At 44.5% G+C, this 16959-nt stretch overlaps 1 protein-coding gene across 4 annotated transcripts in view; it reads right to left on the bottom strand.

Moving 5' to 3' along the window:
* svila (supervillin a) overlaps positions 1–16959 on the bottom strand; it is a 390378-nt gene that overhangs the window by 110360 nt on the left and 263059 nt on the right. For all 4 annotated transcript variants that reach the window (XM_068014363.1, XM_068014338.1, XM_068014349.1 and 1 more), the window contains 2 exons: positions 15302–15536; positions 1971–2103 (listed from right to left, as the gene is read on the bottom strand). In XM_068014363.1, coding sequence (XP_067870464.1) covers positions 1971–2103; positions 15302–15536 — 368 coding nt within the window. The remainder of the gene's footprint in view (positions 1–1970; positions 2104–15301; positions 15537–16959) is intronic.

Below are 16959 nucleotides of genomic sequence, written 5' to 3'. Positions count from 1 at the left end.
ATTTTCCCTTAAGAAATCCATTCTGGCTTTCTCTAATTAACTCACATTTATCCATGCGACTATTAATTTTTTCTAGACATTTTCCCACCACCAAAGTTAAACTGATTGGCCTGTAGTTGCTGGGCTTATCGTTACACCCTTTTTAGAACAAGGCTGTAACATTTGTAATTCTCCAGTCCTCTGGCACCACCCCCGAGTTTAAGGAAGACTGAAAAATTATGGCCAGTGCCTCTGCAATTTCCACCCTCACTTCCCTCAGTATCCTTGGATGCATCTCATCTGGTCCTGGTGTTTTATCCACATTAAGTACAGACAGCCTATCTGATATGTCCTCTTTATCAATTTTAAACCTTCTAGTGTCTGAATTACCTCCTCTTTCACCATTGCCTGGGTTGCATCTTCTTCCTTGGTAAAGACAGATACAAAGTATTCACTTAATACCTCAGCTCTGCCCTCTGCCTCCATGTGTAAATCCCCTTTCTGGTCCCTAATTAGCCCCACTCCTCCTTTTACCACCCGTTTACTATTTATATGTCTACAGAAAACTGTGGGATTCCCTTTAATACTAGCTCTTCATGCTCTCGCTTTGATTCTCTTTGCTTTTTCACTTCCCCTGTGGACTTTCTATATTCAGCCTGGTTCTCAATAGTATTTTCTACATGACATCTGTCATAAGCACACTTTTTCTTCTTTATCTTAATCTCTATCTCTTTCATTATCCAGGGAGCTCTGGATTTGTTTGCTACCTTTCCCCTATGATGGAACATAACTTGACTGTGTCCGAACGATCTCTTCTTTGAAGGTAGCCCATTGTTTAGCTACTGTTTTTCCAGCCAGCTTTTGACTCCAATTTATTGGCCCCAGCTCCATTCTTACCCCATTCAAGTTGGCTTTCCCCCAGTTAATTATTCTGGATTTGGCAGGACCGCAGAGCTTCAGTCTGATCCATTGGTTGTGGAATCGCTTAGCTCTGTCTATAGCATGTTGCTGCTGCTGTTTAGCATGTATGTAGTCATGTGTTGTAGCTTCACCAGGTTGGCACCTCATTTTTACGTATGCCTGATGTCTCTGCAGTCCTGCCACATCCAGGCATGAATAGTAGTGAACAATTAAACAACTAACAGGAGGAGGAGGCTCCGCAAACATCCCCATCCTCAATGATGGGGGAGCTCAGCATATCAGTGCAGAAGACAAGGCTGAAGCATTTGTAACCATCTTTAGCCAGAAGTGCAGAGTGGATGATCCATCTTGGCCTACTCCTGAGGACGTTAGTGAACCAGATGGGTTTTTATGACAATCCAATAATTTCATGATTATTTTATTCCAGATATACTAATTTATTGAATTTAAATTTCTCTAGTTGCCATGGTGGAATTTGAACTCATGTCTCTGGAGCATTAATCCCACATCTGGATTAATTGTTCAGTAACATTACCACTACGCTACTGTTCCGCCTAGATGAGACAAGACCCTATCTGCTCGCTCAGGTGGATGCAAGGGTCCCATGGAACTATTTTGAATATTAGCAAAGTTATTCCTGGTGTCCTGGACAATATTCATCCCTCAATATCATAAAAAAGCATTTTTATCTCTTCATTATTACACTGCAGTTTGAGGGAACATTTTATGCACACAATGCTTGACACATTTCCTACAATACAATGGTATCTACACTTCAAAAGTATTTCATTGGTTGTAAAGCACTTTGGGACACCCTGAGGTTGTTACAGGTGCTCTATATATACACACAAGTCTTTTTAATTCTTAAATTCTCCATCCTTTTTATTATATCCCTTGGCATTTGATTTTCTGCAGCTGTGCAGACCATATAACATGCTATGTTGTCGCCTCTATGATTAATGACACGCTAACCTCAACTTCCAAAGTCACAAGCCAAAAATAAGGGATGATTTTGCTGTTTACTCTGTTGTAAACTATTTACACAACAGTCATTTTGCAAAATATGTTACCTTTTTAATGTAAGAATCCTCGGTTTCCTTAAACAGCGTACAGCGACCGGCCCTGGTCATTTTGGCATTGTCCTGCTTCTTGTTAATTCTGTTCCTCCAGTCCTCTTCTCCACTTCTCTTCAGCAAAGCCATCCTTGTAAAAGGTCCATACATAAGTGACACTAGCACGTTTAAGAAGCACATACTCATCACTAGAGGAGATAAAGATTATAGTGTAGAAAATGAAATACTTAATTTCATGAGTGCAGAAGACCCAATTATTTAGAAATTCACAACTTGCAAGTTATAAAGTTTCTCAGGCAGAATAGGCCAGATATTACATAACTCTCCTCTATCTGGTTTACATGGCCAGCATGATAGGTTACCCATAGCAGTAGCGATGCCCCATTTCCCAAAATATCCTGCTGCAACTCAGTCTTAACTCACGCATAAATAATTTGTCTTAGACGTCAGAAGGATGCCAGAAATTCGTATCACCCTACCCAGTCGTCCACTTTGAGAGTTAGGGGGAGGTGACAAGGGAAAAGGAAAATAATTAAACAAGGAATACATTGGGAAAGTCAGTTTTTTGAGCATGCCTCCATTACTATTTGATATGCACCTGTATTATCTGAACAGAGTTTATTTTATAATATTTCTGTAATGCTACATTCAGCGAGTAACCCTAACATCAAGGCAGCAAAGATGAAAGAGTGCTGGTTACAATATGGTAGCGGAAGAGAGGGAGGTGGTAAATCGGCAGGCAAATGGCCTCAGGGCTTCAGACAAAGTAATGGGGTCAAAGCATGAGAAATCCTGAGAAAATTTGCCCCCATAGTAAATGGAAGTGTTTATTAGGTATCCAGACAGTAAATCATAGATAAGACACACCAGTAATGAAACTGTTTATTATATGCATGTTTGTGTAGCTTTGAAACAAATGGGAAGACCCCAGAACATCATATAGTTGAAATGGTCAGTATTGATAACATCCTTGGCTATCAGTGAAGATTGTTTTCCTTCAATAATAATAGCTAACCTAGAATGGATAACAAAATGAGATATCTAATCTTTGTCCAAAATTCTTAGGCTTGATCCAGCTGGAAGTCTTAGTGATTGACAAACTTAATTGTCTGCACTCCCAATGACAGATGGGAAAGCAAGGGTCACAGAACTCTCTGAAACAGAAGGTGTGATTGAGCTCTAACAAGTAGTAGCAGAAAGCCTGGACAGATGAGCTTCAGTGGGGTTTAGCTTGAAAATGGGCCAATGACTAGCAAGTCAGCAATGTTGCATGTTAATTTTCATAAAATGAGATGCATCGGAAACCAATATCACAGTGAGAGGGTGTATTATGTTCATTCATATATTTTAGGTAAAATAATCCGATCTGTGGGTGCACTGTCATCCCTTGTTTCAAGAAGAGTGCTCTTCAGTTCACCTTTCATAAGGAGAGATTGCACTTGGTGGTGTGTGATGCTACAACAGTCGGCATTTGGAGCTTTGTTTTGTTATGATTCTTGGTTCATGCTGTTGCTTAAATAAATACTGGGCAGCAAAAGATGCACTTTGGATCATAGGATCTGCAGGGCCTGCTCACGAGAGTAACTGGTGAAGTCTCAAAACGTTCTTTGTCCAGTGGTGAAACATTGGGGAACTGCTCGAATGTAGTATCTAAACAAAAGTCTGCAGCAGATTGATATTTGAAGTTTATCATTGCATTTTTTCTGATGTATTGACTTGAATCAGGTTTTAAAGGCATCAAAATCGGTGGTTTTCGGCGGCCTTTTAAAAACTCCCAAGTCTGTCTGAAGTTGGGAAATGGCTGTTCCCGATGTCAGCAGCTGTCAACTGTGAAACGGTCAGCACAAAGTTTTTAAAAGCCGGTCTGACACTTGGAAATTTCTCATCTCCGGTGACGAAGCCCTGGGGAGGATGAGGAATGGTTTGGGTACTGTTTACATCCATGGGCCGGATGGAAACCTTTGGCTGGCCAGATCCTGGCCCGCGGGCTGTATGTTGGACAACCCTGATAGAACTTCACTAGAGTTCTTGAAAAAAATGCTATAAAGCTATATTTAGTTGGCTTCAGTCATCTTGTTTTTTCAATAAATCTTGTGTAGAATTAACAGAAAACCAAAGCAATGGATTGGACATTGTGTTTTTCAAAAATAGAGTGTGAAGTTTAGGATTCTGTGGCCTGGACACCTGACACAAATAACCTCTTCCTGCTAGATATAAAAGTTAATTGTGTTACTTTCAGGTCTTAAAAAAAACCCACACAAAGCATTATTGTGTGCCAAATGCATTGTAGCATACTTGATCGCTGAGTAATTTTGTGGGGAACATTCTTTAAAAAAAAAACTGAACTCAAAACTAGAAAACTAGTCATGCCTCTTGACTACCAAAGCACCATGCAGCCCCACAAAGGAAAACAAGGCTGTAAGGCCAACCCTCATGTGGAAAAACAATCCTGATCCATAAAATATTCAAAGCAAAACAGCAAAGGTTCTATTTACTTGAGATTTGAGGCCTGTCAAACTTTCACAATTATATTGACACGAACAAACAAAAATATTTGGGAGATAGCAATTTAGATAATAATGGGCCAAATATTGCTGGAGCAGACATCTCACTGCACGTCCATTTCTGAGCACCACATGTTAGGAAGGATGTGAAGGCTTCAGAGGGTGCAGAATAGATTAACGAGAATGGTTCCAAGGATGAGGAACTTCAGTTATGTGGATAGATTGGAGAGGTTGGGGTTGTTTTCCTTAGAAGAGAAGGTTGAGAGGAGACTTCATGAAAGTGTTCAAAATCAGACTGAGTAGATAGTGAGAAGCTGTTCCCATTAGCTGAAGGGTCCAGAACCAGATGACACCAATTTCAGGTGGTTGGCAAAAGAATCAATGGCGACCTGACTTACTCAGCAAGTGGTTAGGATCTGGAAGGCACTGAAAGTTTGGTGAAGGCAGATAAAATCGGGGCTTTCAAAAGGGGATTGGATGAGCAACTGGAGAGAGAATAATTGCAGGGCTACAGGGGAGAGGGCGGGGAAGTGGGATTAGCTGAGTTGCTCTTGCAGAAAGCTGACACATACACTGCGCTATAACCATTCTATGATTCTATGTGCTGTATGACTTTTTCCTACAATGTTCAACTCAAAATATAATTTGCACTGCAACTTGCTGGAAAAGTGAGCTGATAAGAGCATGACGAAGGGATTGGAATATCTGGGACCACGGCAAACAGCAGGGCTTGAGAAAGAAACAGAGGACTGACGGCAAAGAAAGGTGAATCAGGTATGGAAAGAAAAATAAAAGGTAAAGAAAGATTGAGATACAATAAAGACAAAGGAAAAGTATGAAAAAATACAAATATATAAAATCTGAATTTTTTTTAAACCTTTAAGAAGAATTTACTACATGCAGGAACTCAACAGTTTAAACTGTTCCTTTTTGGGCCTATGATTTTGACTGGCATTGCATTAACAGTTAGCACGTTGTTAAAAGGGTACCTATACTTTTAATTATGAGCCCTAAATTTGTGTAGCAAGTGTAATGGGCAATTAATGTGCAAATCCAGCAAGTTCTTAAAAATAAAGGGGAGGCCAAGAGCGAGGGAAATGATCGAGTGGCGTAAATCGACCCGCAAGTTCTGGAGATTCGCAACTCGTGGGTGCATTTCATCTTCCCCTGAACATGTTGGATGGTTTGTGCATAAATAGCAGCTTGTGTTGTGAAGTTGCTGTTATTTTCCAGGAAGATTTGGCACCATAATGCGAAATATAGAAGAAAAAGAACATTTCAACACATCAAGACATCAGCTATTGGTCGCCTGCTAGTCCTTCATTTAACATTATCCGAATGCACGTTCCAACAGTGAACGTTAGTGAGCCATTCTACTTTGGGGGAGATCACAGCCCAGCACAATCCTGTCATCTCTGGACATCTGCATATGTACATCCACACCAGGGTTCAATGGATAGTGACGAGAAGTCAGTTTTCTACAGTTCAGTGGCAGTCAGGCCAACTATCAGCACTATCACTGCTCCGGCTAAGATTAACCAAATAAACAGAGACCTCAAGGGCTATTTTCCCAGGATGCTTTAGGTGCAAAAAAGAGCTAAGATGCGGTTTATGCTGTAGGCTAGTCTAGCCCTTGTTTAATGCAAGATGCCGTCTTGATAAAGGAGTTGAGGCTTGCATTAGAAATGGCTGCCCAGACGATCCTGAAAGGGCTGAAAACTTAAATTGCCTGCTAGCACTTAGTTAGGGAGGCTGCATGACACTTGACTTAACATCCTCTCTTAACAGCGATCAGCTGATTGGGAGTAAACTAATGGCTGCAAAAGAATTTTGAGTGCAACTTTAAAGATATATCACCTTTCACTGTTCACTTGCTCTTAGATGTTTGAAAAGGACTTTCCAAACACATCAGGAGTCTTGAGTCTTTCTGGGACACTTTGTCAAGTCTTCACCAACACTCGATCAACACTTATTCTGGAAGATCTGAGGACTTCACCCAATGAGACTAAGTACTGTGCTACTCTACCTTATTGGAAACTTTATAGGAGTCAGCAGGAGAAAGGGAGTACTTGGTCATGGGCATCTTGCTAGGGTCCCCCTTGGTCTGCAGGAGGAATGGAAGGAGGACGAGGCCAGGCAGCACAGCACCAACTGCTGCAGGAGACAAGGACAGGAGGGTCGTAGCCTTTTGGCTAAGATCAAGTGTAGTGTCTGTTCTTATCAGCGCTTACTTGGTTGAGAAGAGACCATGATCATTGCCTTTTGATCCTGGGTAGGCTTTGAGTAAAATGGCTATAACCAATCTTCGAGCTTCAGACCAGGGAGTGCGGAACACCATTCGGGCGGTCGTGAAGGACAAGGAAGGAGATGCACCGGTCGATCGCACCTTCTTCATCAAGAAAATCCTCTTCGATTGCTGTGGATTTCAAGCTACGGACGTCTTCTGCCTGCAGGATTTCCCCAGCAGTGGATACTTCGACGTGACGTTCTGGAACGTGGCGGGATGCATCAAGTTCCTGAAGGCGTTCACGGAGAAAAGGGACCGGGCGCCACTGTCGATCCTCACAGCGGAGCAGCTCTTCACGCGTCCGTCACAACGGGACCGGGTGGTGACGATTCACCTCTACAACCCCCATGTTCCGGTGGTGGATGTACTCACCTTTCTTGCCAGGTACATCGAGGTGGCCGGCAGCAGTACTGATGTCAAGGACCCCTTTGGGATTTGGACCAGCAAGCGGCAGGTCAAGGTCACCTTGAAGGTCGATGCCAGTGGAGCCATTATCTACCCTCCCTCCAGCTTCGCTATCGGGGGAAGTCGAGGCTTCTTGGTCTACGCTGGGCAGCCCAGAGTTTGCCGCACCTGTGGCAAATCTGGTCACGTGGCAGCCAACTGCAGCATGGTTGTTTGCAAGAACTGCAAGGAGGAAGGCCATCAGACCAAGGACTGTAAGCAGACTAAGTGTTGCAACTTGTGCGGTGCGGCAGGCCATCTCTACAAAACCTGCCCCAAACGCTGCCTCAGTTATGCTCAAGCGGCAAGGTCCAGGGAAAGGCCGGGAGAAGGTTTGACGAAGGTGTCCGGTGTTCGAAAGGAGATCAGCAACCTTCCCCGCAGTGAGGAACTTCTACCTGAGAAGGAGAAGAAAGGGGAGGCAGCTGAAACCAGCGACCCAGCACCTACCCTGCGCCCGGATATTCCTCCTCCACAGACAGAATCAATGGAGGAGGAGGCAGCAGATGGACAAACAGGTCAGTGGCAAGTGGTCCAGAGGAAAACCACAAAGAAAAGACCTCCAAAAGCGGAACAGGCCACCACCCAAACCAGTGGCAAGAGGCGGCTACCTTCTGAAACAGACTACAACAGCTCCTCTTCACTGGACGGGGAAATGCTGGAACGACGGCCCCTTCAAAAGAGGCGGCAGAACTCCAAGGAGCTGGAAGATAAAGCCCCCCAGCCCCCGGGCATGGGAAGCTGTCATGGGCCCGGCGTGCCCCAACCCCAAAGCGCCACAACGAATGACACGGCCAGCGCATCCCAGCTCCGGGACACCGAGCAAAGACACGTCTGGTGCACCTCAGCTCCGGGAAGCCGGGGCAGTGATGTTTTCGAGGAGGAACAGAGGGAAGCAGCAGGGGACAACCCAATCCTTGCTGCCTACAAGACCCCCCCGATGTAACCCCAGCGGAATAAACCCTGCATGAAAAACCAAGAGGGGTTTCTGAGCCCAACCAACGTGAAACAGCTTGCGCACACTATGGGTATGCAGGAACATCCCGAAGGACTGGGACTAGCAAGGACAAATGGTACGGGAAGCAACAACTAACTTAAAAAAAAAATGGGTGTAAGAATTGCTTCCATTAATGTGCGTAGCATTAAATCCACTACGCGATGTGTTTCAACCTTGGATTACCTCGCCAAGGTCAAAGCTGACCTACTGTTTCTGCAGGAGTGTGGAATACCACACCTCAGCACCTACAGGCAGTGGTCGCGATGGTGGTCCCACGGGCCATTGATCTGGTCAGGGGGTAATGATTGCCGTTCCTCCGGCCTAGGTATTCTGCTGCGGGGAGGTAACTTCACCATCTCCGAAGTTAAGGAGGTGGTGGGCAGTCGCCTCCTCGTAGCAGATGTACGCTCCGGTTGATCAACGTGTACGCCCCGGTACAACATAGCGAGCGGCTGACCGTCTTCCAGCAGCTCCCACTGCGGCTGGCGACGTCCAGGCCGGTCATCCTAGGCGGTGACTTCAACTGCATCATTGGTGCAGCTGGACGATCCGGCAGTGACGACAGCAAACTGGACGTTACGTCCAGATTCCTAATAGAAACAGTTAAAGGTGCCAAACTGCATGACGTCTTCAGCAAACCTGCAGACGGAGCGCAGCGCAGATACACATGGTCAAGATCGGACGGGTCTGCCCGTTCCAGGATTGACTTCCTGTTTGTGTCCCGTGCTGTCATGGTCGGATCCACCGACGTCAAGCCGGTGTTCTTCTCCGACCACTGCCTCTTACTGGCCGACTGTCACTTACAGGACTACCAGCGGGTTGGCAGAGGGACGTGGAAGCTCAATGCTACACTGCTGACCCCAGATAACGTTGAGGAACTCAAAAGGGATTACAATGGTTGGAGGACCGTGAAACCCCTCTTTGAGTCTCCAGTTCACTGGTGGGAAGCGATCAAGGAGATCAAGAGGTTCTTCATCCGCAAAGGTGTCCAGAGGGCGAGAGAGAGACAGAGGGAAATGTCCCGACTCCAGAAAAGTATGCAAAATCTGCTCCAGCTGCAGTCAATGGGGGTCGAGGTCAAGGAGGACCTCCAAGAGGTGAAGTGTCAGCAGGCATCGCTCTTTGCCACGGAGGCCTCCAAGATCATCATCTGGTCCGGAGTCCGCTCCATCGAACAGGATGAGATGTGCTCGCGTTACTTCTTCCAAAAGGTACACAGAGAGAGCTCTGTTATCAGCAGCCTGAAGGAAGAGGATGGCTCGGTAACGTCTTCGCAGTCCGACATATTAAGGATCAGCAAATCCTTTTATGCTGGGCTGTATGAAGCGAAGCCCACAGACAGCAGAGCCTCCCAGTCCTTCCTGTCATCTATCACAGAGGTCTTAGATGACAGCACGAGGGAGAGACTGGACAAGCCGCTAACTCTGGATGAGCTGACAAAGGCCGTCGAGTCCTTCGAGACGAGTAAAACTCTCGGAAGCGACGGCTTACTGGTCGAGTTGTACTCGGCCCTGTCGGACTGGGTCGGCCCGGACCTGCTGGAAGTATACGTGAGTGTGCTCCTGGCCGGCAACATGTCAGAATCCATGAGGAAAGGCATCATCACCCTCATCGACAAGCGGAAGGGGGAGAGGGCAGAAATCAGAAATTGGCGGCCCATCTCACTGCTTAATGTTGACTACAAGATTCTGTCCAAAGTCATAGCCAGTTGAGTCAAGTCTGCTCTGGAGTTGGTGATTCACCCTGATCAGACCTGTACTGTACCCGGCAGGAAGATCTCTGATAGTCTCGCGCTACTCAGGGATACGATCGCCTATGTGCGAGACAGGAGGGTGGACACCTGCCTCATCAGCCTGGACCAGGAGAAGGCTTTTGACAGGATATCGCACACCTACATGATGGACGTGCTTTCCAAAATGGGGTTTGGGGAGGGAATCTGCAATTGGATCAAACTGCTCTACAGAAACATCAGTAGCGCAGTCTCAATCAATGGGTGGGAATCGCAAAGTTTCCCGATCCAATCTGGAGTCAGACAGGGCTGTCCTCTCTCCCCGGTCTTGTTTGTTTGCTGTATTGAACCCTTTGCTGAGTCTATTAGGAAGCATGCGAGCATAGGAGGGGTGACAATCCCAGGTAGTGGAGGCACTCAGGTTAAAACCTCCCAGTACATGGATGGCGTCGCCATCTTCTGCTCGGATCTGCTGTCCGTGCGCAGACTGATGAGCATCTGCAACCAGTTCGAACTGGCCTCGGGAGCCAAAGTTAACCCCGCGAGAGCGAGGCCATATTCTTTGGGAACTGGGCTGACCGATCCTTTGTCCCCTTCACCGTCAGGTCAGACGGCCTGAAGGTGCTGGGGATATGGTTCGGAAGGGCTGGGGCGTGCACCAAAATCTGGGAGGAGCGAATAGCCAAGGTACAACACAAGCTGAGAATGTGGGAGCAGTGATCTCTCTCCATTGTGGGTAAGAACCTGGTCATCAGGTGCGAGGCGCTCACGTTGTTGCTGTACGTGGCACAGGTCTGGCCCATACCCCACTCCTGCGCTGTGGCGGTCACCCGAGCCATTTTCCGCTTCATCTGGGGATCCAAAATGGACCGGGTCTGGAGGGACACGATGTTCAAACCTCTGGATAAGGGCGGGAAAAATGTACCCAACGTGGCCCTCATCCTGATGACCACCTTTGTGTGCGTCTGCATCAAGCTGTGTGTAGACCTCCAGTACGCAAACTCCAAGTGTCACTACGTGCTGAGGTTCTATCTGTCCCCGGTGTTGCGAAGGACGGGCCTGGTCACATTGCCGTAGAACGCTCCATCCAGTTGGACCGTGCCGTACCACCTATCCTTCGTGGAGCAGTTTCTGCGGGAAAACACCTTTGACCACCGATCCATCAGGCAGTGGTCTGCATGGAATGTCCTCAAGGCCTTACGGGAAAAAGAGACGGTGGACCCTGTCGGATGGTTTCCCAAGCAGACTGCCAAAGTCATTTGGCGGAATGCCTCATCACCAGAACTTTCAAACAAGCACCAAGATGTAGCTTGGCTGGTGGTGAGAAGAGCCCTCCCCGTCAGATCCTTCCTGCACGCCCGAAGTCTCGCCCCCTCCGCGCAATGCCTCCACGGTGGCTGTGGTGGGGAAGAGACGGTTGCCCACCTCCTCCTGGAATGTGTCTTTGCAAAGCAGGTGTGGAAAGAGATGCAGTGGTTTTTGTCGAGGTTCATCCTAAGCAGCTCTGTAACACAGGAGTCTGTGCTCTGCGGGCTGTTCCCAGGGACGCACACCGAGACAAACATCAACTGCTGCTGGAGGAGTATCAATTCGGTGAAAGACGCCCTTTGGTCTGCCCGAAACTTGCTGGTCTTCCAGCGCAAAGAGGTGTCCACGACCAAATGTTACAGACTGGCACATTCCAAGGTTCAGGACTACGTGCTGAGGGACGCACTAAAGCTTGGGGCAGCCGGAGCAAAGGCTCAATGGGGTACAGTGTAAGGTCCCCCCACCAAGCTGAACGGAGGGGCTGGATCCATGGGAAACCCCTCGAACTGTATCGGGAAGATTTTGTGTGCTGTTAGATGTAAAAATGTATCTGGCATGACAAATGAAATGGAAGGGTTGTGAGGCAACTCAGGATTGTATAGAAGGAAACTGATTACCTTTGCACTGTTTGTAATTTTTGACTTGGTGCTGTTTGAAACTGGTAATGTATTTTTTACAGATTTTTATGAATAAAGTATATCTTGGAAATAAAAAAAAAAGGAGGGTGAGATGGATTCCTTTTCTTCCGTGGGTATAGGATATCTCTCTTCCTCTGGAACTCCTCCACCAGGATCCCGAGTGACACATCCAAGGTAACCTGTGCGCCTCCACATCCAGTTCCTGAGCCATCCTGAAACGTGCCACTATATTTCAGCAACTACATTCCACACTTTCAATTGAAGTGGGCGCGTGGAGCCCACATGTACGGCTCCACGAAAATTGCTTCTAATCAGCCTTTGAGTGCTAAACCTGCAAGTTAACTGTTTTAGTACCTCAAGGCAAGTTCAAATTATGGCAATTAGCAATTCGGAACAAAATTGCATGCTGAAACCAAACTTTTAGAGAGGCGTGGCTTATTAGCACAGCACCTATTAAGTGCCTATTTACACCCTTTCCCCAAAACAACCCCTCTTGTCTTTTTTACTCAGCTACTTGCTGGATAAATTAATTGGCTCCCTCAATGACTCAATCTCGAAATTAAGCATATTTATTCCACTTACTTTATAAAAATAAATATATATAAATTTATAACTGCTTTTGCAGGGAATACAGATACCAAATTAACTACTCTGTGACAAAGAAGATTTCTTTCAGACCTGCCAGAAAACAGGTAATTGTGATAGTCAAAGCCTCCAATATGGTCATCTTCCAAGCTCAATAAACTGTTTACATCCACTGATCAGCAAAAGACAAATTGTACTTTTAATACAAATCGACATGGGCAGATCAGATTCTTTTTTAAACCATAAACATATCTTAAGAAATAATAATTGCAGACAGGTGAATTATAGAATCTTAGGAATGATATTGAAAGATAGAAAGCAAAGCTTTTTAGCCATCCTATGGCGTGTTCTGATGTGGGCTAGATTGATGTTCAGTAACTACTACTCTGATCACACTAAACACTCCACTGGAAGTGGTTAGTAAATTCTGCTAACTTGAGTCCACAGTGACATACAATCTGTCCCTTGATGCAGAGCTCGATACACGCACAGGGAAAGCAGCTACCACCTTTGACCAACTTGCAAAAAGCGCATGGGATAACACCAAGCTGACCTTTAGGACCAAGCTGATGGTTTATAAGGCCTGTGTTCTCAGCACCTTGCTTTTGGCTGTGAAACATGGGCAACGTACAGCTACAAGGAAAAGCAGCTCAATAATTTCCTTCTTTGCTGTCTGCACGCATTATGGGTATATCCTGGCAGAACAAAATCACAAATGCAGCAGTCCTTTCAAAGGCAGAGCTCCCAAGCGTGCTGGCACTAATCAAACAGAGGCAGCATTGGTAGATCAGACACATCCACAAACGGTCGCATACCCAAGGATCTTCTTTATGCTGACATAGCCGGGGCCAGACAACCAGTGGGGTGCCCAAAGCTCCGCTTCAAGGTTATTGCAAGCACGACATGAAGGCCTTAAATGTCGACTACTGCACCTGCGAGTCACCAGCTGGCGAAAGAGGGAAATGGTGACACATCCTGAGGATTGGTGTGCACTACCATGATGACCTGTTGCTGCAACATGCAGCAATGTCAAAAGCAACAACTCTCAGCATCGCTTGGCAGCTTCACCTTGTGGCAGAACCTGCCTCTCAAGGATTGGCCTTCACAGCCATCAGCAAAGGGGCACCAAGAGAAGACACCTCACCTAAATGGATTGTTTGCTGCCTGTCCATCATCTTTCGTAATGGAAGGATGCCGAACTATTATACTTAACGCATGAATACCATTTTTGAATATTAAATTGTGGTTCAAATGAACCAAATGCTTAAATATTTTATACGACATGCATTGCCAATTTAGAAAATAATTAATACATATTTCCAAACAAAATGAAGACTCTGAAAAGTGTAGAAACTGTGTGTGAATTACTGAGTGAGGAAGAATGCTTACAGACAGAAAAATTTAAGACCCTATTATGGATACGAGAAATCAATTACCAAATATAGTGAAGCGATTCAACAAGCAATCATGTATACTGTATTGCTGGAGGGATGCCAGGATTTCACAAATGACTTACATCAGAAAATGGTGCCTGCTTGCATTAACTCAAAAGCAATCTCAGAAAGGCCACATCTACAATAAATATTTACGAAAGTAATTCAACCTTTTTCAGTACTGAACCCTTTGCAGCTTTCAAAACAAAAAAATTCAGCAACATCTGCAAAACAGATGCACTCCAAATTTCTATGCTGGATATTAACTACACTGGAAATAAAAGCAATCTAAAAATTGGCAAATGCTGGAAATTACTGGAAATATACAGTAGGAGGGTCAGTATCTATAAAGATTTCAGGCAAGTACTCTTCATCAGGACTGAAGACTAAAAGATAATCAAGTACTCTTCTAAGGCTGGAAAGGTGGGGAAGGAAAAAATTGATGGATATGCCATTCGCTGGTTTATAGGTTTAAATGATCTCATCTTTTTTAAAGATCATCCAAAAGATCCATGAGATGGATGCACACAAAATGGACAAAATACTTTGTAAATAGTAAGGGTGAAAGGATGAGACAGAGGCTCACAGAAACAAAAGGGTGAGAAAATGGGGGGAGGGGGGGGGGGAAGGAACAGCTAGCAAAACACAGTGGGTTTGCTAACACTAGGAGAATACAGACTTGCACCAGTGGTTCATAGGCTGTGCCAGCAGTATGTTCTGACAAAGGGTCTCCATCTCTTACGTAAAGAACATGTTCAGTGTTTGTAACCTTAAACCTATGATCTGGTTAAATTATCTGCAGCATATAGATGCCTGAAATACTCATACTGTCAAGATCGTTGCAAAGATTTTTGATGAAAATTGTTTTCTTGTTTTTATTAGTCTTTAACCTCTAATTATTTCCAGCTACAGAGAGCATTAAAGAATAGATGCTGAATTTTGTGAAGTATTTATATTCTTATAAAGTACACTAAAGAAAAATAGTTTGCGATGATTCATATGATCAATATTAGAATTTCAGGAGACTGTCACAGAAGTAAAACTGAACTGTGCAATTGACCTTTCTATTAAAATAAAAAGCATCAAGTTAAAAAGCACAGTTTATTCCATGCAAAGTGTTTGACACAATTAAATTTCAAAATGAGCCTCGACTGCAAAGTTATCTAATAGCTCACTGATACGTTACTTCATTGGCAGCACCAAACTCAAAAAACCAGAAAAGGACAAAATATGATTATGCATGCATTAAGAAACATTTAAAACCTTTGCCAGCATATATAAATTTTTCATATTTATGTTTCCATTTACAGATTAGCAATGTTTTGAATCTCCGCACTGTGGCTGGACTATACATCTACACTACTTTACCCTTTTAAAATATTGAAGTATTAATGCATCATTACCTTTCTTTAATAGATATTGCTTTTCCAGTAGAGAACTCTGGGATCCCTTCACTTATTTCAGTTCTTCCAGTTTTGGTGGAAATTAGTTCCAACTGATCATAAGGCACCTTACTTTCTATTTGCGTGGCTGGCTGCCGATATGAAGTATGTCTGGAGGATGTTACAGCAGCAATCTGTGATGCAGTGAACGTTGCTGCAGATCCTGCTTTCATTTCAGAAGTATGTTCCACACACTCTACTCAACAAGAACAGGGTAGCATTAGTACGATCATCAATAATATACTAACATCTTTCATACATTTGCCAGATTATGAGATTTACAGATTATCGATTTGCTTTTAAACCTCATCTTGCTTTTGGAATGCTTACCTCAAATATGCAACTATAAACTAATATTCTGACAATATCCTCAAATCAGTAAACTATATTTCATTTTTACCAAGTTTCTCATTGCCTCTCATTTTAATCACAATACCAAGACAAAATGTAACATGTGTCAAAAGTAAATGTTTTTGCTAACTGATTTATAGGAAAATGTTTTCTGCCAGCTCCAGCACAAACCAGACTGCTGTCTAAACAATGTGTGTTTGGTCTCTATTTAATGGGAGGAACCATGCAACCACTTGGTCTCCCTCTTGAACTAACAGTTGTACATGGACAACTTTGATTTCAATTGTCTGCTTGTAGTAAAGTCACTACTCAAGGCACATTGACATGTTATGTTTGATCTATAAATCTAACAAAGCAGTGAAGATATTTCCATAGAATCATTACAGAATCAATTGTTTTGGCAGTAGGTTTTTGTGTTCGAGGGGAGGGAATGAAACATGTATCTGCCACATCACTACAACCATTTATTTCCACCTCAGTAACATCACCCGACTCCACCCCGCCTCAGCTTATCGTCTGCTGAAACCCTCATCTGTGCCTTTGTTATCTCAAGACTTGATATTCTAACGCACTGCTGGCCTGCCTCTCACATTCTACTCTCTGTAAACCTGAGGTCATCCAAAACTCTGTTGCCTGTCCCCCAACTTGCACCAAGTCTTTTTCATCCATCACTCCTCACTAACTTACATTAGGTCCCGTTTAAGTAACAACTTGATTTTAAAATTCACATCTTTATTTTCAAATGCCTGCATGGCTCTCCCTATCTCTGTAATCTCCTCCAGCCCTACAACCCTCTGAGATATCTGTGCTTCTCCAATTCTGGCTTCTTGCTCATTCCCTATTTTAAATCACTCCATCACTGGTGGCCGTGACATCAGTTGCCGAGGACTTAAGCTTTGGAATTCCTTCTTAAAATCTCTCTGTCTCTCTTCCCTTCTTTAAGACGCTTCTTCAAAGCTACCTCTCTGCCCTAATATCTCCTTTTGTGGCTTGCTATCAAATTTGGTTTGATAACACTCCTTGAAACGTCTTGCTATGTTAAAGGTGCTATATAAATATAAGTTTTTGCTGGTGGTGATGGTGAAGGTGGCCTGGGAAGTCCCTGCAACTAGTGGTTATGCCAGTTGTGGCTAGTGGCTTTTTTTTCCCTAATTCATTCATGGGATTTGGGCATCTCCGGCATTTACTGCTCATCACTTGAGAAGATGTTGGTGAGCCATCTTCTTGAACACAACTTAGTGGCTTGCTAGGCCATTTCAGAGGGAAGT

Source organism: Heterodontus francisci, chromosome 2 (genome assembly GCF_036365525.1).
Source record: "Heterodontus francisci isolate sHetFra1 chromosome 2, sHetFra1.hap1, whole genome shotgun sequence".
NCBI lineage: Eukaryota > Metazoa > Chordata > Chondrichthyes > Heterodontiformes > Heterodontidae > Heterodontus > Heterodontus francisci.
Note: the sequence above shows the minus strand (reverse complement) of the source record. Positions and strands in the feature narration are given on the sequence as shown.